Source organism: Odontesthes bonariensis, chromosome 8 (assembly GCF_027942865.1).
Source record: "Odontesthes bonariensis isolate fOdoBon6 chromosome 8, fOdoBon6.hap1, whole genome shotgun sequence".
Lineage (NCBI taxonomy): Eukaryota > Metazoa > Chordata > Actinopteri > Atheriniformes > Atherinopsidae > Odontesthes > Odontesthes bonariensis.
This window is the reverse complement of record NC_134513.1, coordinates 37,944,541-37,966,194: the sequence shown is the minus strand read 5'-3', so window position 1 is coordinate 37,966,194 and position 21,654 is coordinate 37,944,541. Positions and strand designations below refer to the sequence as shown.

The 21,654-nt window shown below is 44.8% G+C and overlaps 1 protein-coding gene across 1 annotated transcript; it reads right to left on the bottom strand.

The window, feature by feature from the left end:
• Positions 1–5,710: 5,710 nt before the first annotated feature.
• tspan12 (tetraspanin 12) lies at positions 5,711–21,389 on the bottom strand. Its single transcript, XM_075472579.1, has 7 exons — positions 20,644–21,389; positions 20,051–20,133; positions 19,201–19,336; positions 14,813–14,878; positions 7,358–7,465; positions 7,137–7,280; positions 5,711–6,947 (listed from the first exon to the last, which is right to left on the bottom strand). Exons 1-7 carry the CDS (start codon positions 20,707–20,709, stop codon positions 6,621–6,623), a joined length of 930 nt encoding a protein of 309 aa, XP_075328694.1. The 5' UTR covers positions 20,710–21,389; the 3' UTR covers positions 5,711–6,620.
• Positions 21,390–21,654: the final 265 nt, after the last annotated feature.

Below are 21,654 nucleotides of genomic sequence, written 5' to 3'. Positions count from 1 at the left end.
TCCAACATGAACATAAACCGGGAATCTGAGTCAGAACCAGAGTTAGTTCAGTTCTGAGCAGCTTTAAAGTGAATAGATGCAGATGTTTCCATGGTAACAGCTGCAGAGATTCACTGAAACATGTTCCAACATGAACATAAACCCAGAATCTGAGGCAGAACCAGAGTTAGTTCAGTTCTGAGCAGCTTTAAAGTGAATATCTGCAGATGTTTCCATGGTAACAGCTGCAGAGATTCACTGAAACATGTTCCAACATGAACATAAACCCAGAATCTGAGGCAGAAGCAGAGTTAGTTCAGTTCTGAGCAGCTTTAAAGTGAATATCTGCAGATGTTTCCATGGTAACAGCTGCAGAGATTCACTGAAACATGTTCCAACATGAACATAAACCCAGAATCTGAGGCAGAACCAGAGTTAGTTCAGTTCTGAGCAGCTTTAAAGTGAATATCTGCAGATGTTTCCATGGTAACAGCTGCAGAGATTCACTGAAACATGTTCCAACATGAACATAAACCCAGAATCTGAGGCAGAACCAGAGTTAGTTCAGTTCTGAGCAGCTTTAAAGTGAATAGATGCAGATGTTTCCATGGTAACAGCTGCAGAGATTCACTGAAACATGTTCCAACATGAACATAAACCCAGAATCTGAGTCAGAACCAGAGTTAGTTCAGTTCTGAGCAGCTTTAAAGTGAATATCTGCAGATGTTTCCATGGTAACAGCTACACAGATTCACTGAAACATGTTCCAACATGAACATAAACCCAGAATCTGAGGCAGAACCAGAGTTAGTTCAGTTCTGAGCAGCTTTAAAGTGAATATCTGCAGATGTTTCCATGGTAACAGCTGCAGAGATTCACTGAAACATGTTCCAACATGAACATAAACCCAGAATCTGAGGCAGAACCAGAGTTAGTTCAGTTCTGAGCAGCTTTAAAGTGAATATCTGCAGATGTTTCCATGGTAACAGCTGCAGAGATTCACTGAAACATGTTCCAACATGAACATAAACCCAGAATCTGAGGCAGAACCAGAGTTAGTTCAGTTCTGAGCAGCTTTAAAGTGAATATCTGCAGATGTTTCCATGGTAACAGCTGCAGAGATTCACTGAAACATGTTCCAACATGAACATAAACCCAGAATCTGAGTCAGAACCAGAGTTAGTTCAGTTCTGAGCAGCTTTAAAGTGAATATATGGAGATGTTTCCATGGTAACAGCTACACAGATTCACTGAAACATGTTCCAACATGAACATAAACCCAGAATCTGAGGCAGAACCAGAGTTAGTTCAGTTCTGAGCACCTTTAAAGTGAATATCTGCAGATGTTTCCATGGTAACAGCTGCAGAGATTCACTGAAACATGTTCCAACATGAACATAAACCCAGAATCTGAGACAGAACCAGAGTTAGTTCAGTTCTGAGCAGCTTTAAAGTGAATATCTGCAGATGTTTCCATGGTAACAGCTGCAGAGATTCACTGAAACATGTTCCAACATGAACATAAACCCAGAATCTGAGGCAGAACCAAAGTTAGTTCAGTTCTGAGCAGCTTTAAAGTTAATATATGGAGATGTTTCCATGGTAACAGCTGCAGAGATTCACTGAAACATGTTCCAACATGAACATAAACCCAGAATCTGAGGCAGAACCAGAGTTAGTTCAGTTCTGAGCAGCTTTAAAGTGAATATCTGCAGATGTTTCCATAGTAACAGCTGCAGAGATTTACTGAAACATGTTCCAACATGAACATAAACCCAGAATCTGAGGCAGAACCAGAGTTAGTTCAGTTCTGAGCAGCTTTAAAGTGAATATCTGCAGATGTTTCCATGGTAACAGCTGCAGAGATTCACTGAAAGATGTTCCAACATGAACATAAACCCAGAATCTGAGGCAGAACCAGAGTTAGTTCAGTTCTGAGCAGCTTTAAAGTGAATATCTGCAGATGTTTCCATGGTAACAGCTGCAGAGATTTACTGAAACATGTTCCAACATGAACATAAACCCAGAATCTGAGGCAGAACCAGAGTTAGTTCAGTTCTGAGCAGCTTTAAAGTGAATATCTGCAGATATTTCCATGGTAACAGCTGCAGAGATTCACTGAAACATGTTCCAACATGAACATAAACCCAGAATCTGAGGCAGAACCAGAGTTAGTTTAGTTCTGAGCAGCTTTAAAGTGAATATCTGCAGATGTTTCCATGGTAACAGCTGCAGAGATTTACTGAAACATGTTCCAACATGAACATAAACCCAGAATCTGAGGCAGAACCAGAGTTAGTTCAGTTCTGAGCAGCTTTAAAGTGAATATCTGCAGATATTTCCATGGTAACAGCTGCAGAGATTCACTGAAACATGTTCCAACATGAACATAAACCCAGAATCTGAGGCAGAACCAGAGTTAGTTCAGTTCTGAGCAGCTTTAAAGTGAATATCTGCAGATGTTTCCATGGTAACAGCTGAAGAGATTCACTGAAACATGTTCCAACATGAACATAAACCCAGAATCTGAGGCAGAACCAGAGTTAGTTTAGTTCTGAGCAGCTTTAAAGTGAATATCTGCAGATGTTTCCATGGTAACAGCTGCAGAGATTCACTGAAACATGTTCCAACATGAACATAAACCCAGAATCTGAGTCAGAACCAGAGTTAGTTCAGTTCTGAGCAGCTTTAAAGTGAATAGATGCAGATGTTTCCATGGTAACAGCTGCAGAGATTCACTGAAACATGTTCCAACATGAACATAAACCCAGAATCTGAGGCAGAACCAGAGTTAGTTCAGTTCTGAGCAGCTTTAAAGTGAATATCTGCAGATGTTTCCATGGTAACAGCTGCAGAGATTCACTGAAACATGTTCCAACATGAACATAAACCCAGAATCTGAGGCAGAAGCAGAGTTAGTTCAGTTCTGAGCAGCTTTAAAGTGAATATCTGCAGATGTTTCCATGGTAACAGCTGCAGAGATTCACTGAAACATGTTCCAACATGAACATAAACCCAGAATCTGAGGCAGAACCAGAGTTAGTTCAGTTCTGAGCAGCTTTAAAGTGAATATCTGCAGATGTTTCCATGGTAACAGCTGCAGAGATTCACTGAAACATGTTCCAACATGAACATAAACCCAGAATCTGAGGCAGAACCAGAGTTAGTTCAGTTCTGAGCAGCTTTAAAGTGAATATCTGCAGATGTTTCCATGGTAACAGCTGAAGAGATTCACTGAAACATGTTCCAACATGAACATAAACCCAGAATCTGAGGCAGAACCAGAGTTAGTTCAGTTCTGAGCAGCTTTAAATTGAATATCTGCAGATGTTTCCATGGTAACAGCTGCAGAGATTTACTGAAACATGTTCCAACATGAACATAAACCCAGAATCTGAGGCAGAACCAGAGTTAGTTCAGTTCTGAGCAGCTTTAAAGTGAATATCTGCAGATATTTCCATGGTAATAGCTGAAGAGATTCACTGAAACATGTTCCAACATGAACATAAACCCAGAATCTGAGGCAGAACCAGAGTTAGTTTAGTTCTGAGCAGCTTTAAAGTGAATATCTGCAGATGTTTCCATGGTAACAGCTGCAGAGATTCACTGAAACATGTTCCAACATGAACATAAACCCAGAATCTGAGTCAGAACCAGAGTTAGTTCAGTTCTGAGCAGCTTTAAAGTGAATAGATGCAGATGTTTCCATGGTAACAGCTGCAGAGATTCACTGAAACATGTTCCAACATGAACCTAAACTCAGAATCTGAGGCAGAACCAGAGTTAGTTCAGTTCTGAGCAGCTTTAAAGTGAATATCTGCAGATGTTTCCATGGTAACAGCTGCAGAGATTTACTGAAACATGTTCCAACATGAACATAAACCCAGAATCTGAGGCAGAACCAGAGTTAGTTCAGTTCTGAGCAGCTTTAAAGTGAATATCTGCAGATATTTCCATGGTAACAGCTGCAGAGATTCACTGAAACATGTTCCAACATGAACATAAACCCAGAATCTGAGGCAGAACCAGAGTTAGTTCAGTTCTGAGCAGCTTTAAAGTGAATATCTGCAGATGTTTCCATGGTAACAGCTGAAGAGATTCACTGAAACATGTTCCAACATGAACATAAACCCAGAATCTGAGGCAGAACCAGAGTTATTTCAGTTCTGAGCAGCTTTAAAGTGAATATCTGCAGATGTTTCCATGGTAACAGCTGCAGAGATTTACTGAAACATGTTCCAACATGAACATAAACCCAGAATCTGAGTCAGAACCAGAGTTAGTTCAGTTCTGAGCAGCTTTAAAGTGAATATCTGCAGATGTTTCCATGGTAACAGCTGCAGAGATTCACTGAAACATGTTCCAACATGAACATAAACCCAGAATCTGAGGCAGAACCAGAGTTAGTTCAGTTCTGAGCAGCTTTAAAGTGAATATATGGAGATGTTTCCATGGTAACAGCTACAGAGATTCACTGAAACATGTTCCAACATGAACATAAACCCAGAATCTGAGTCAGAACCAGAGTTAGTTCAGTTCTGAGCAGCTTTAAAGTAAATAGATGCAGATGTTTCCATGGTAACAGCTGCAGAGATTCACTGAAACATGTTCCAACATGAACATAAACCCAGAATCTGAGTCAGAAGCAGAGTTAGTTCAGTTCTGAGCAGCTTTAAAGTGAATATCTGCTCTGAGCTCCTTTCTCCTCCAGCACAGCCTGAACCCTCTCAGACGAGCTTTCTGTCCTTTCTTTAAGGAGTCTTCAGGAATAGTTCTCCAGGCTTCTTGAAGGACATCCCAAAGCTCTTCTTTGGATGTGGGCTGCCTTTTGTTGCGTTCTCTGCCAACATGATCCCACACTGCTTCAGTAATGTTGAGCTCCGGGCTCTGGGGAGGATTCATCCCTCCATCAGACCTGCTGCCACTGATTTTCAGCCCACTTCTTGTGTCCTTTGGCACAGCTCAGCCTTTTCTCCCTGTTTCCCTTCCTGAAGAACGGCTTCCTGACAGCCACCCTTCCATGGAGCCCATTTCTGATGAGGCTTGGGCCAACAGCAGATGGATCAGCTGAAGGTCCAGATGCATCTCTCAGCTCCTGTGTCAGGTCTTTGCTGGATGTTTTCCTCTTTCTTAAGGACATCACTTTCAGATGCTGTTCATCTGCTGGAGATAGTTCTTTAGGCCTGACACTTCTTCTTCTGTCCTCCACTTGTCCAGTTTCCTCAAATGTTTTAAGGACACACTGCACACCATGCTGAGATATGCCAAGTTTTCAGCTAACAGCTCTTTGGGAATCACCTTGTTGCTGCAGAAATCCTGTTTTCTGTCTGTCAGACTGTGTTATCTTTGCTGTTTTTCACACATGCAGCTAAAGAAATGGGAACAAAGGGCACTGTTCTGTATATGTACCCAAACCCCAAAGATTCTATTGGTGAATGTTTGATGGGCTGCTTGAAAGCACGAAGGACAACACCATAACATTTTCTTTAACATTAGTTTCATTGTAAGAGTTCAAGAAACAAAATGTCTTTTGTGGTAAAAAGAAAGAAAATGGGGGTTAACTGTCAGGATTAAACACCAGTGTTGCACCTCCAGGTCTCTGGACTTTACAGTCGTGTTTGTTTTAGCATAAATTCCATTCAGATCAAATAAATATAAATATAAAACACGACTGCTACACCATACTCAGGAGTTACTGTTCCAAAGGAAGCCAGTCGTGTCTTTGTTTTTATTCAAGACAAATTTATTAAAGCAATAACTGTGAGACAAAGATTAAATATCTAACACCATGCATACGTTCTCATATACAGTATAACACTTTTTATATGACTGGACTCTGTGAAGCTCTTTGGTCAACACATAAATAATTAGGATCCAGACGTAACATCCTGTGACGTGAACCTTTCTCTGCATCATCAGAAAGTTAGCAGTGGTTTTTTCCTTTCACAGGACCACCATCTGACCTGGTTTCCTTTAGAGTTCAGGATGTCACGGATCAACAACCTTTTCTCTTCGTACCGCGTCACCCAGCTCATCCCCTGCTTTTCTCCAGGTTTGCTCAAACTCTGGTGTAATTCTCATAGTTCTGTCCATCAGGAACCCTTAACTCACTGGTTTTATATCTGAGAAACAAAGGAGACGCTCTTCTGATCCAGTCCAGCTCCTGCTTTTATCGGATCTCTGCACGATGGAAGCTACCATTGATTTTGCATCAGTAATGTATGTTGTTTGTTGTATTTGAAGTCTAATTTGTGTTAAAGGTGCTCTCAGTTAGTTATCTGAAGTTAAACTGAAGGAAGTGTAACACAACCATACAGTGTTGTAAGGTATTATTATCTTATATTTTGGACGGCAGTCCAGCTGTTTCTATGCTAACAGTCAGGAGAAAAGTTTATAACATTTATAACTCGTCCTGCACTGGGGGGCAGGTGCTACTCATGCATCCAGTGACAGGCTGTGGTTTGGTGGGTGGTGCCTGCTCAGGCCACCAAAGGTGACCAATCAGAGAAGAGGAGGCTTTGTGGGAGGAGTCAGCAACCGTAGGACGTAGGTCTGATACTCATGGAAACTGTAAATCAGATGTTTGTTAGGGATTAGAATTCACTGCTGTTGTTGAAAGCTGGCAGAATAAAGCTGAGTCTTCAGGGCACAGCGTGAAGCCGCTCCATCTCCAGCTGGTGTGGCTTCGGCTCGCTGGGACGGCCTTTAATGATGCGGCTGCAGCCTGACTTTGCAGCGTCGGCCCAGGTTTCGCTGGTGGCTGTGACCGGCGTACAGTCCTCCGGCGGTGCAGGGGTGGTCTGCGAGTCCAGCTCTGGAGACTTTTGTCCGTAATAAAGCGCCCAGAGCAGTGTGAGCGTGAGCGCCATAGCCAGGATCTGAGCCACGCCGATGGACACGCCCAGGAAACGCAAAACCTGCAGCAGCTTCGTCCCACGAATGAAGCTGTAGATCTTTGGACCACAGCCCTGAAACACACAGACAGGAAACTGAAGTGTTTACTCCTGATATGATGTGAGGCAGGGCTGCAGGAAATGAGAGAAGAAGAAGAAGAACAGGAAGGGGAGGGGCATCTGCGGCACCTTACAGTTTCATATGAAGTTTATCTAAAAAATGTTAGAGACTAAAAGCTCAAACTGGCGGGGAGTGGGTCTCACCTCTTGGTGAAGGTCGGTGAGGTCATGGTAGTGGGCGTGGCGAGCGCAGCCTGGATACTGATTGGTGCAGCAGGAGTCAGGCGGCCACTCCATCTCTGTCATCTCCAGCCAGTCAGTGAAGTAGATCACCCCGCAGCATTTGAACTGTGAGCAGGTGATCACAGGTAAACACACGGGTCACATGACCACATCACATCTGTGTGTATGGGGGTGTGTGTTACCTCCGTCTGGAAGCTGTTCCAGGTGTGTGTGAGCCACTGGTAACGCTGCAGGCCGTAGTTTGGCATCCGAGACTTCAGACTGATCATGTCAGAGCGCTGCACTGAGGGCTGGACACATGCACACGCACGCGCACACACACACGCAAATGCACACGCACGCACATACACACACACACACACACACACACACACACGCACACACACACACACACATGTCAGAAACCCGGGTGAGATGACTGATGCAAAGAGTTTTGTGTAGTAGGTGTTCCACCAGGTACTGTGCTATGCCGCCAGCTATTTAGTGTCCACATCAATGGGTCGACCTCCCTCAGGGTGTTAGGACCACAGGTGGGAGGGACTACAGAGCAGCTCAAACAGCCTTAACCTGAACATCAGCCAAACTCAAGGTGCCGTTTCCTCCAAACCAAACAGTCAGGGCTGAAACTTTCATGAAGAATAAGAAGATTTACGTAGTTAGTGAGTTTAAATATCTTAGTGTAATCCTGGACTCAGCTTTAAGTCACAGATAGAAAACCTGACTTTATCCACATTCGAGGCAGTTTCTCTGTGGATGCTGCCAAGACATTCATGATTCTTTCCCATTTTTATCCCAAACTGGTGAAATCAAACCAGGAATCTTAATAACAACGAAACAACCTCTGACATACCACCACCGTAAGATGGTGGAGAAGCATCCCTTTCTGTTTTTAAACATGTGTAGCCCCTCCTCTGTTAAATTGATTAACTTTCACTCAGAGGAATCTATAAAATCCAGAAGAATATCGGTTCCTCACTGCTTTAGGGCATCTCTGCCTGAATATATCAAGAGCTGTAACTCCATTCAAGCCAACGCTGGCACGATGCATCACGTGGCAGCATTTATGTTTAATATTGTTAATTTTCATATTACATCCTATAAATAAAACAGGTGCTTTACAGATGCACTGAACAGGTTGTTTTGTTTCAGCATCTCCTCTGAGTTTTCAGTCTCTGCCGTCAGAGGTCTGACCTGATGCCCCCCAGCACCACCCCCACAGTAATAAACAGCCAGGTGTCCAGGTGTGTGCGCTCTCTGCTGATAAGGAGCTACAACCTGCGGCAGGCAGGTGAGGTTAGCTCCCAGACCCACAGTCCCTCTGCAGAAAGTTCAAATAGAACTGCATGGGTAAATATGTGCTCCTTAAACAGATCCCAGTTGGTCCTGTGTGCATATCAGGCGCAGCAGACAGTAAAAGTACTCTGTCACTCTGTCCAGAGAGCTCTGCTCTTCAGGTGCCTTCCTGTTGCTGTGATGGGAGTTTCTGAAGCTGAAAGATGAGCTGATCTGAGAGCAGCAACGAGCCGGACATGTCTGACATTTCTGGTTATTCTTAGAGCCGAGTCGTGTCTGTGCCTTCGGTTTCTATCAGCAGCTGAATATTTGTGAACACTACAGCTGCTCGTAACACAACATCACAACCGGACGGCACAAAATATTCACTCTGTCTGTCACAGCGAAAGCTCGAAGGGAGAGTCGGGTTGGAGTAGGTGCTTCAACGAAACATCAGCATCCTCACAAAAAGGAGCAAATATGTCAAAGAAGCAGAAGATAAAAAGGTTTCACAAGGCAATGAGACGCCATGTTCATGGATGCAGTTGTAATTCAGATGATAACACTCACTGGAAAATGTTCTAATAATCTAAGAAGGAGAGAAAAAATCATCAGTTTATACCAATACATATATGCATATAATAGCTTAGATTTTATATTTGATACTTTCTACTTCCCTGGTGTCACATATGGAGGCAGAAAGGTAGTTTCAGTCAATGTGCCGGTAAACATGGAGGAACAGTGCATTGTTACGGTCAAATTAGACGACAGGAGCTTTTATTAGTTGGTAGAACTCTTAAAGGAAGTCTCTCCTCCTTTTTGTTCCCTGACTGCAGAAACTGTTGCTGATTATATTTCATATGTTCATGGGGTCGTTTTTAGCTGCTGCTTCAAAATGAGTCCCTGCATGAGAAGAACCTTCTGTGACGGTGGTCCAGTGGTGTAAAGTGATTTAATTACATTGATCATAGAAAAAAAACACTAGTTAAACTCTGTTTAACAAAACTCCTTCTTCCTGTTCCTGGGAGCATATATCAGGGCGTCTGAGGTCACCAGCAGGTGTAAAACTCCTTTTTCTCGTTCCTGGGAGCATATATCAGGGCGTCTGAAGTCACCAGCAGGTGTAAAACTCCTTCTTCCTGTTCCTGGGAGCATATATCAGGGCGTCTGAAGTCACCAGCAGGTGTAAAACTCCTTCTTCCTGTTCCTGGGAGCATATATCAGGGCGTCTGAAGTCACCAGCAGGTGTAAAACTCCTTCTTCCTGTTCCTGGGAGCATATATCAGGGCGTCTGAAGTCACCAGCAGGTGTAAAACTCCTTCTTCCTGTTCCTGGGAGCATATATCAGGGCGTCTGAAGTCACCAGCAGGTGTAAAACTCCTTCCTGTTCCTGGGAGCATATATCAGGGCGTCTGAAGTCACCAGCAGGTGTAAAACTCCTTCTTCCTGTTCCTGGGAGCATATATCAGGGCGTCTGAGGTCACCAGCAGGTGTAAAACTCCTTCTTCCTGTTCCTGGGAGCATATATCAGGGCGTCTGAGGTCACCAGCAGGTGTAAAACTCCTTCTTCCTGTTCCTGGGAGCATATATCAGGGCGTCTGAAGTCACCAGCAGGTGTAAAACTCCTTCTTCCTGTTCCTGGGAGCATATATCAGGGCGTCTGAAGTCACCAGCAGGTGTAAAACTCCTTCTTCCTGTTCCTGGGAGCATATATCAGGGCGTCTGAGGTCACCAGCAGGTGTAAAACTCCTTCTTCCTGTTCCTGGGAGCATATATCAGGGTGTCTGAAGTCACCAGCAGGTGTAAAACTCCTTCTTCCTGTTCCTGGGAGCATATATCAGGGCGTCTGAGGTCACCAGCAAGTGTAAAACTCCTTCTTCCTGTTCCTGGGAGCATATATCAGGGCGTCTGAAGTCACCAGCAGGTGTAAAACTCCTTCTTCCTGTTCCTGGGAGCATATATCAGGGCGTCTGAAGTCACCAGCAGGTGTAAAACTCCTTCTTCCGGTTCCTGGGAGCATATATCAGGGCGTCTGAAGTCACCAGCAGGTGTAAAACTCCTTCTTCCTGTTCCTGGGAGCATATCTCAGGGCGTCTGAAGTCACCAGCAGGTGTAAAACTCCTTCTTCCTGTTCCTGGGAGCATATATCAGGGCGTCTGAGGTCACCAGCAGGTGTAAAACTCCTTCTTCCTGTTCCTGGGAGCATATATCAGGGCGCCTGAAGTCACCAGCAGGTGTAAAACTCCTTCTTCCTGTTCCTGGGAGCATATATCAGGGCGTCTGAGGTCACCAGCAGGTGTAAAACTCCTTCTTCCTGTTCCTGGGAGCATATATCAGGGCGTCTGAAGTCACCAGCAGGTGTAAAACTCCTTCTTCCTGTTCCTGGGAGCATATATCAGGGCGTCTGAAGTCACCAGCAGGTGTAAAACTCCTTCTTCCTGTTCCTGGGAGCATATATCAGGGCGTCTGAGGTCACCAGCAGGTGTAAAACTCCTTCTTCCTGTTCCTGGGAGCATATATCAGGGTGTCTGAAGTCACCAGCAGGTGTAAAACTCCTTCTTCCTGTTCCTGGGAGCATATATCAGGGCGTCTGAGGTCACCAGCAGGTGTAAAACTCCTTCTTCCTGTTCCTGGGAGCATATATCAGGGCGCCTGAAGTCACCAGCAGGTGTAAAACTCCTTCTTCCTGTTCCTGGGAGCATATATCAGGGTGTCTGAAGTCACCAGCAGGTGTAAAACTCCTTCTTCCTGTTCCTGGGAGCATATATCAGGGCGTCTGAGGTCACCAGCAAGTGTAAAACTCCTTCTTCCTGTTCCTGGGAGCATATATCAGGGCGTCTGAAGTCACCAGCAGGTGTAAAACTCCTTCTTCCTGTTCCTGGGAGCATATATCAGGGCGTCTGAAGTCACCAGCAGGTGTAAAACTCCTTCTTCCGGTTCCTGGGAGCATATATCAGGGCGTCTGAAGTCACCAGCAGGTGTAAAACTCCTTCTTCCTGTTCCTGGGAGCATATCTCAGGGCGTCTGAAGTCACCAGCAGGTGTAAAACTCCTTCTTCCTGTTCCTGGGAGCATATATCAGGGCGTCTGAGGTCACCAGCAGGTGTAAAACTCCTTCTTCCTGTTCCTGGGAGCATATATCAGGGCGCCTGAAGTCACCAGCAGGTGTAAAACTCCTTCTTCCTGTTCCTGGGAGCATATATCAGGGCGTCTGAGGTCACCAGCAGGTGTAAAACTCCTTCTTCCTGTTCCTGGGAGCATATATCAGGGCGTCTGAAGTCACCAGCAGGTTTAAAACTCCTTCTTCCTGTTCCTGGGAGCATATATCAGGGCGTCTGAGGTCACCAGCAGGTGTAAAACTCCTTCTTCCTGTTCCTGGGAGCATATATCAGGGCGTCTGAAGTCACCAGCAGGTTTAAAACTCCTTCTTCCTGTTCCTGGGAGCATATATCAGGGCGTCTGAGGTCACCAGCAGGTTTAAAACTCCTTCTTCCTGTTCCTGGGAGCATATATCAGGGCGTCTGAGGTCACCAGCAGGTGTAAAACTCCTTCTTCCTGTTCCTGGGAGCATATATCAGGGCGTCTGAGGTCACCAGCAGGTGTAAAACTCCTTCTTCCTGTTCCTGGGAGCATATATCAGGGCGTCTGAAGTCACCAGCAGGTGTAAAACTCCTTCTTCCTGTTCCTGGGAGCATATATCAGGGCGTCTGAGGTCACCAGCAGGTGTAAAACTCCTTCCTGTTCCTGGGAGCATATATCAGGGCGTCTGAAGTCACCAGCAGGTGTAAAACTCCTTCTTCCTGTTCCTGCTAAACCCCGCCCCCTCACATCCACCCTGCTGGACGGATGAAGCCAGCTCCTGGTGGAAATGTTCTGCTGTCAGCTGCACTGAGGAGCATGCATCTTCCATCCAGCTACAGCCTCAGAGGATATCAGAGCCCAGTGGATAAACTCTATCTGAGGCTAATGTTCCAGCAGAGTTAGCTACAGACTGTGGATGTGCAGCAGCCACTTTTCATCCCACTGTTTTAACAACTTGGTCCAGTTCAATGCTGGACTGAAGAAGCTGAGCCACAGAGAGGGATCAGTTCCAGCTCTCAGAGCCTGAACTTCAGAGCAGGGAAATGGAAGCATCTGAGAAATAACTCCTCATGGTTTATTTATTGAGTTATTTTCTCCTTTAGCAGCAGCTGACGCTAACAGCTTAGCTAATGAAGGGGACGTACACCAGCTTCTAAGGAGTTATTGCTGTTCCTTTAGCAGCTAACGCTAACAGCTTAGCTAATGAAGGTGACGTACACCAGCTCCTAAGGAGTTATTGCTGTTCCTTTAGCAGCAGCTAACGCTAACAGCTTAGCTAATGAAGGGGACGTACACCAGCTTCTAAGGAGTCATTGCTGTTCCTTAAGCAGAAGCTAACGCTAATGGCTTAGCTAATGAAGGTGACGTACACCAGCTTCTAAGGAGTCATTGCTGTTCCTTTAGCAGCAGCTAATGCTAACAGCTTAGCTAATGAAGGTGACGTACACCAGCTTCTAAGGAGTTATTGCTGCTCCTTTAGCAGCAGCTAACGCTAACAGCTTAGCTAATGAAGATGACGTACACCAGCTTCTAAGGAGTTATTGCTGTTCCTTTAGCAGCAGCTAACGCTAACAGCTTAGCTAATGAAGATGACGTACACCAGCTTCTAAGGAGTTATTGCTGCTCATTTAGCAGCAGCTAACGCTAACAACTTAGCTAATGAAGGTGACGTACACCAGCTTCTAAGGAGTTATTGCTGTTCCTTTCTGAAAGCTGAACATCATTATTCCCACATTACTTTGTTAGCTGAAGCTTTCTAGCTGAACGGTTCCGTTCTGTAACTCATCAACCTGCAGCTGTGCGGATAAGTTGTGTTTCCAACACACCTCACTCTCGCTGCTACGCTGAACGCCGTGTACCGCTCTCGGTGTGCTAACGTTACATTATCGGCATGTTTCTGATAAAGATGGAGGTCTACCTTTTAATCAACCGTTTAATGAGGTTAATATATCCAAAATGTTTAAACGCAGTAATTAACGGTACACATGCATTACTACGAGTTACATCTCCGGCTTGGTCCATCACTGTTGATGAGAAAGCATTGTTTGCTACCATCTGCTGCTAACTCGCAGTTACACTGCTAAACTATTTTGCTGTGGGATCAATAGAGTAACTATCTATATCTATATGTAGAGCTTGAGGGTTTTTGGTAGTTGCTGACCTCACCAGAAAGGCGGGGTCTAGCACTTTCTCAGCCCCTGGCCCTCCACAGACTGTTCAAAGGAGATGTGTTAAAATAGGGCCATAAGAGCCAGTGTGCGTAAACTAACAGGTATTTTGTCTAAAACCTGTGTCATACATCTCAAAAATACTTCGGACAGCAGCATTAAATTGTTAAAAGGGACACAATATGTCACCTTTAAACCACACATGGGAAAGATCCTATCTGAGGACCAGAGGCAGCCCGTGGACCATCTCAGACTGGCCCACAAATGAAACCCAGGAGTAACTGAGATGTTCCTCCAATAAAACTCCCATTTTATTATTTCCTTTCAACTTACGTCTCTCCTTTTATCATGGATTTTGAGCCATTTCATCACAATTGGGGGCTTGTCCGGGATATATATGTGCTGAACAAACACGCTCACAAAAAGATTCACAAAAACTTAAAATGTTCCAGTTTATCTTAAATACAGTCTGCTTTTTATGATTGGCATTTCTGAAGGATCTGAATGTGTAAAATCCAAAACAGTTAACCATCAGCTGTTTGTCAACAGAAGTTAGGAACATGCTATCATTCAAGCTTGTGGAGCAGAGCAAGTTCTTCTCTGAGCACACTATATTTCTGTCTTCCAGTTCATCTGTCATGTGGGCAGACCTTGGGGTGTTATCTGTCAGTTTGGTCATATAGAAAAACATGTTGGCCAGACCTGCAATGTCACAATAACGCTCATATCTGTGATGATAACACAACCGGAGAAAGATACGTGAACCTCAATGGAGCTCCGTTCCCGTAACTCAGACAGTCACTTAAACTGTTTGGTTCAAATGTGACTCTTATCTGAAGCGCTGAATTACTGTTTATTTAAAGAGGTTGTCATACAAACTGCTCTGAAGCCACAATAATCACAGAGTTTTAGTTTTAAATTAAAATGAAACTCACAGAAACTTTCATTTTCAAGGTTGTCCAAAGTTTAAAAGGAAATGTTTTAGATTTCATCTGTAAAATTGTGTAAAAAAAAGAACAAAAAAGGAAGGAGAATTGAAATGTTTAAAAGTTTAAATAAACGTTTCATTTAATGTTTTAGTTTGTTGGTTGAAGGTTGGTAAAGCCGTGTTTCTCACCTCGTCATACGTCCACACAGCACTGGCCAACTCCACACAGAAGATCACCAACAGACTGCCAAAGTACTGAAACACAGACGAGGACAGAGTTCAAAAAGTCTGACCATGTGGAGCTCTAACTTCTGTGAACAAATCAAATGTACCTGTTCAATGAAATTTACAATTACAAATCTGTCATCCTGAGGTTGAAGACAGTTCCAGGAAACAAGCTAAACGCTATGAGCAGAACAGGAGAAGCTGCCGTAAACAAAGAGCAGTCAGAACGTAAGTGACACACAAACAAAAACAAAATATCGTCATTGTGATGAAAACTGCAGCCTGCAGGGGGCGCTGCTTTTCATCTTATCCCCTTAAAGCTATGGTTAGTAATCCTGTTCAGAAACACATTTTGTAATACTGGGTGAAATGGTCCGTCTATCCTGAGAGAAATCTATACAAGATGTATTTAGAAAAAGGGACGAAAATAATCAGACCTCTGTGGCAGCTGCAGGACTGAGAAAAAGCGCCCCTGATCTCGGATTGGAGCGCCTACAAAAAACCAATCAGATGCCTCTGCGCTTTCTGCCTACGCCCCCCTCTGTTGGCTCCCTGCTCTGCGCGCGCACGCGGTTCTACCGGCTTTGGATGAAGCACTGACGGAATGGGGAGGGGGGGGTGGAGCTTAGAGGAGGGGCCACTTTCGAATCTTGCTAGCTCTCTTGCTAGCTCTCTTGCTAGCTCTCTTGCTAGCTCTCTTGCTAGCTCTCTAGGATTACCTACCATAGCTTTAAAGGCTCGTTCAATTTTCCCGAGCATCCATAAGAGTCCCTACGATGTAAATCTCATCTGAACTCAAAACTCAAAATGATGGTGAGAACATCATATGCACTTATATATACAGGGCTCTCAAGTCTCACGCAATGAGCGTGAGACACACGCATTTCAACAAGTTCACACGCTCACACGCCACACATGCCATTTCTCACGCTGAGAAATGATCAACTTCGTCGCACAGAAATTCTAATGGCCGATACTATAAACGAGTCAATGGCAGGTTACTGTGCGCTCCTACAGCTCAGAATAGCTCTGGTACAGCTGTCTTGATTTAGCAACCCATCGGCAAATCACAAAATAGAATTTCTCAGCCAATCAGAAAACAGAATTTCTTGTTGCCGGGTGTGAAATAGCTTTCAGCTGCAAGCACGCGTCCCATGAATGCACAGCGGACATAGCCTATTATGCTCTGAATGCGTGCAGAAGTTGTAGACGAGCTGGAGGTGGAAGAGAACCGTCAGGATCATCAGCAGGTCATATCTTCATTTATTTGAATCTTTTATTAGTTACTATAGTTTTCCTACTCTTTGTAAAAGACCAATACCTGCCGATTAAAGTGTTCGTTGGAGTAGTAGGCCTAAATATTCAGCACACACCCTTTGACATGAGCAACTTAATGAAAAATGAAAAATATGTAGGAGTGTAATTAGGCTTCCGTGGTTAATTTTTTTCAAAGGTGACTGGTATGAGCAGATTCCCAATAAGGCTATCTACAATTGCCAAACTGGTATTAGTTCTGCCACACTGAAATGCTGATGCAGAGAGGGTTTTTTCCATGGTGGGGCTCAATAAAACCAAGACCAGGAACACATTGTTTCTGAATGGAACTCTGTCATCCATCATGACTGAAAATGGCTGACATTGAGCCACAGTGCTTTAAATGGGAGCCCCCAATATCAGTCATCAAGCATCAAAATCTGCCACAAACACTTACAACACTCATAAACAAACACACACAGAGAGGGACTGCTCAAGGGGCCCATTTGGGGTTATGTTTGTTTTTCTTAATTTAATTTGTCTGTTTTTTTGTTTGTTAAGACTTTGCATACCTAAAACAATTTATTTTAAAATATAGCAGAATTTAGTGTAAAAGTGAAGATTTGTGATTTTGGTATAAATAAAACAATTTCTTTGTTCTTTAAGTAGCTAGTTTATGGCGATGGAATACTGCAAGGGACCCCCCCCCCAAAAAAACCCCGAAAGAAACCCCCCCACGCACATGGCCCGGCCCCTGCCCCGCCCGAATCTCACTCCAAGCAAACTTGAAAACTTGAGAGCCCTGTATATATATATATTATATAGCACTTTGAGATTTTATTGTAAATGTAAAGTGCGTTATAAATAAAATGTATTATTATTATTATATGAGTCAATCTTTAAAAGAATAAGATGCTGAAAAATATCTCATGAAGAGTTTTAAATTAAATTAAAACATATTCAAATGTAAGGTGCAATCTTTTTTTAAATTAGATGATAAGAAAAATGATAATAATTGTTTTTTTTTTTTAAAGTATTGTTTTGGGCTTTTTATGCCTTTAATGATAGGACAGTTGGAGAGAGACAGGAAGCAGGGGGCAGAGAGAGGGGGAGACACGCAGCACAGGGCCGCTCGGTGCGGGAGTCGAACCGGGCGGGGCCAGCTGCAGCGAGGACTGTAGCCTCCGTACGTGGGGCGGCTGCTTAACCCACTACGCCACCGACCGCCAAAATAATTATGATAATTTTGTTAAGCTTTGCACATTTTTATTTTTATTTCCAACAAATATAAGCATAAGCAGCGGAGGTCTTCCTCGGCCTACCAGTGCCTTTGTGATCACAGAGCTCACCAGAGCATTCTTTCTTCTTCGTGATCTTCCATCAGCCGATGTTGGTGATCCTAAGGTTTGACCCATGTCTCTGATGGTTTATTCTGCTTTTTAAGTCTCATAACAGCTTCTCTCCTCATGTTGAACAGCAACAGAATCTTATCCCTGCACTGATGAAGCAGTGAAACACACCTGAGCAACCACACACACCTGGAACACACCTGGAACACACCTGAGCAACCACACACACCTGGAACACACCTGGAACATACCTGAGCAACCACACACACCTGGAACATACCTGAGCAACCACACACACCTGGAACATACCTGAGCAACCACACACACCTGGAACATACCTGAGTAACCACACACACCTGGAACATACCTGAGCAACCACACACACCTGGAACATACCTGAGTAACCACACACACCTGGAACATACCTGAGCAACCACACACACCTGGAACATACCTGAGCAACCACACACACCTGGAACATACCTGAGCAACCACACACACCTGGAACATACCTGAGTAACCACACACACCTGGAACACACATTATGGACCCTGAAATGAGCGGTGCTGTGTATAAAAAGGTTGCACTGGCAGGGTTATACTGGCGTAAAGTACCTAAACTGAGGCAGATGTAAGACACACTCAGGTCAGCCAGGTGGTGGGCTTGTTGTCATGTGATCTCCCAGGTGAGCCTCAGGTGGGGGAGCCCCTCCTGTTTGTTTCCCATCATCCTCTCTGTGTGAACCGCCTGACTGAATCTTATCTCCTCTGAGGCACACTGGGACCCCTGGCCCCGCCCACTCAGGGAACAGCAGACAGGTGGCCTGGCTCTCAGAGAGACAGACCGACCTCTGTTCGGATGGAACTCTGAGGTCTGATCTGGACCTGACCCAGCTGCGTATTCAGGTGTGTCCTCTCTGTTCAGGAGGCCTCAGCTTCTGATTGGTCAGACCCATTTCCTCCTGAGACAACACTTTGCAGATGTTTTCCTGAGTCCATGCAGGATTCTCACCTGTTTTTCATTAAACCTGTCTGAACATCCCCAACATTCAGCTCAGCTTCTCATAGAACCATGGATGATGAAATATGCTACTTCTTCTACTGAACTCCTCTCTGTTCGCACCCCATCATTATCACCCTTTTATTAAGTTTATTTCATGTATTTTTACAGTGTGACTTTCTGATGAACCTCTGAGCATGCATGATAGTTGTTAGAGTAAGATGGAAAACAGAGGAGGACATCCCATGATCACACTGTGTTTATGTGTTAAAACAGAGAGAATTTCCTTGTTACTAAAGCTTATTCTGAAGGATTCATTATGGGTGCCAATGCCGAAGGCATTAGACACACATCTTACTCCTTACTGCCAGATTATTATTTTGTATGCTGATGCTCTAATGCTGGTTTAATTTGATCTTGGTTATTTGACTTTAATCTTGAATGATTTAATCTTTACTCTTGACATTTTGACTTTATTCTTGAAGTCTCCCAGTAGGGGTTAGGGTGTAACCCCAGGAACCCTTCTAACAAAGTGGGACCTCCACACTCTTCTAGCTCCTTTCCAAATCTTTTTGAAACATGTTGAAGCTCAAAATGAGAGAATCATTTTCACAAATCTCTTTTAAATATAAGGTTTAAATGACTTGTTGCTATTTACTTTTTATTGTGGCATATTACGGGCTGTAACCAGCTGTGCCGTACTTTCTTCTGACTGACGTGCATGAACATGAAGTGTTGGATGCTTCGTACCCAGGACAGAAGGAGCAGGTTACATCTGAGCGTGCCGCAGTATCCCAGCATGGCCACGATGATGAGGAAACAGCACACGGCGATGATGACGGGATGGACAGCTGGAGAATATGTGAGGATGGCCGCTTCCTCCAGCCTGAAACACACACAGAGTTTCACTTATGGATCAAACCGTCCACCATTATGGAACCAGCAGTGAGAACGGACTGGACTGAGGCCGCCCTGTTTGTAGGGATGGCAGAACCAGAACCAGACGAGGTTCCTGAGAGGAACTCAGCCTGTAGGACTGAGGTTAACCTAGAAGTTTGGATCTGATTCAGGCAGCCGGGGTTGCTTTTGATCACCTGATCAGGTGATTTGGGCTAAAATATATTGTTACAACACCTTTGTGACCTTATCGGTCACATATTCTCATCTGTTGTCTGCATCATCAAGCAACTCCTGGGGTCATTTTTTGGGGGGATGGTCTTTTAAAAGCTGATTTTGTGCAGATACAAAGCCTGACGAGGTCTAGACTCTCTGATCAAGACAGTGTAACCTCAGTAGCCCCGGACAGATCCCTGAGGAACACCAAAAACAACTAAAAGGTATCCCTTCAGCCTGTTCATACTGATATCTGCATTAATCGTCCAAAACTTTCTTTTATTCATCTACTTTGCAACAAAAACAGACCGAGTGACAACACCGAGCTGGTTTTACACTCTTTATGTCGCTTTACTCAGTTTTCACGTAGATCCACGATCATCTTCAGGAGCTGACACAGACCAGTGTGGTGTTGGAACATGTTCTCAGGCAAACTGTGGGCTGATCAGACTGAAACCTGTGTGAGCTGAGCTCAGGGAGGACTCACCTGGTGTGGGCCGTCAGGGTCAGGACGGTGTTCAGAGAGTCTCTGATCCACGCTGCCACCCCCAGCACACACGCTGACATCAGCTGGACACACACACGCAGAAATAAACAACATGGATCAGTTTCTGCCGCCCACAAATAACACCTCAGAATGTGAGACGTGCTCTCCGTGGCCTACTTTCACTTCAAACTGCTCTGCTGGAGTTCCTTTCTATGTGAATTCCTCCAAATGAACGATTAAAATTCATGTTTTCACTCCTGTGAACTCGGACGTGTTCACACCATATAGTTTAACATAATTATACCAGTTTAACATAAATGAAACGTTGTGGGTCAAATGAATATGTTCATATTTCTAGTATTTATGGTGTAGCTGATGACACATCAAACTCAGTTGCTTAAATGTGAAGGATTATATATTCAGACACACCTTTACAACAAAACATTCACATATCAAATTGTTTTGAACTGAACTTTCTGCATGAAACACGAGAAAATCCCAAAAGGAGAAAGATTCCGGGTTTGTTCCCGTATCTCCTGCCCAGATCGATCATCTGTCGGTAGAATAATCTACGCGGCAGCGGCTCCTCTCACCCAGAACAGCAGGTTGAGCGCGTACAGCAGGCACCGCAGACACCTCACTGCGTCCTCCCGAGCCATCCCGACCGGAGCTCCGGCACGCAGCTCATCTGAGCCCGGGACACCATGACAACATGCTCACTGCGGACACTCAACACCGCGGAGGGGATCACTCATTACACACGAGTTTCTTCTCAGGAGCTGCTCCGTGCGTAAAATGCGCATTCCGTCCCGTGCGCTCGGCTCCGTCCGGGTTCCGGTGTCAGCAGCTCGGGTTTATCCGTGAGAAACTTAGGGAAACTTTCACAACAGGTGGTTTCTTACTTTCCTCCTTCCTCAGCCCCGCCGGGGTGATGGGGTGTGTGGAGCTGCGCGCGGCGGCGCTGACATTTCCAAATCAATCATCACTCACTTTGCGCGACACGAACACACCACTCACGGGCCGAGTTCAGAACGCTTTTCGAGGCGGTTTTGCTGATTTGCTGTTCACACGGTTCTTAGGAGATCCAACAGCACCATCCGAAACCAAAGAACCGAGAATCCAAATACAAACTAAAACACAGACATCGACGGTCTTTAGAGCTCTGAAAATCTGCCCTCCGGTGCGTAAAAAGTCCAAACCGTCGAGCTGCTTGTGTGGAGGGGGCGGCGCGCTGTCCTGTCCCGACCCGTCCTGCTGCCTCTTCTTCTTCCTAATTAAATGCGTGCAGCAGTAGCAGCCCCCTCCCTCCGTCTGTCAGCGGGTCCTGGGGGAGGACAGAGGAATGTGTCCGCCTCCAGCCTCCAGAGCCGCGGGGTCAGCAGGCCGAGGATGAAGCTGCAGGGAGGAAACAAACACACACACGCAAAGCAGTGACTTCCATGCAGCAAGTGAAGGCTTTTCTGCATGTTGGGACGCAGGTGACTCTACCCCAGCACATCAATGATTAACTTTCATTCATTTTCATTTTTCTATCATTTGAATTAGAATGTGATGCTGTGTTTGTCTTTATGGGATGTTTTTGTTTAGCTGTGACCCCTGGAGGC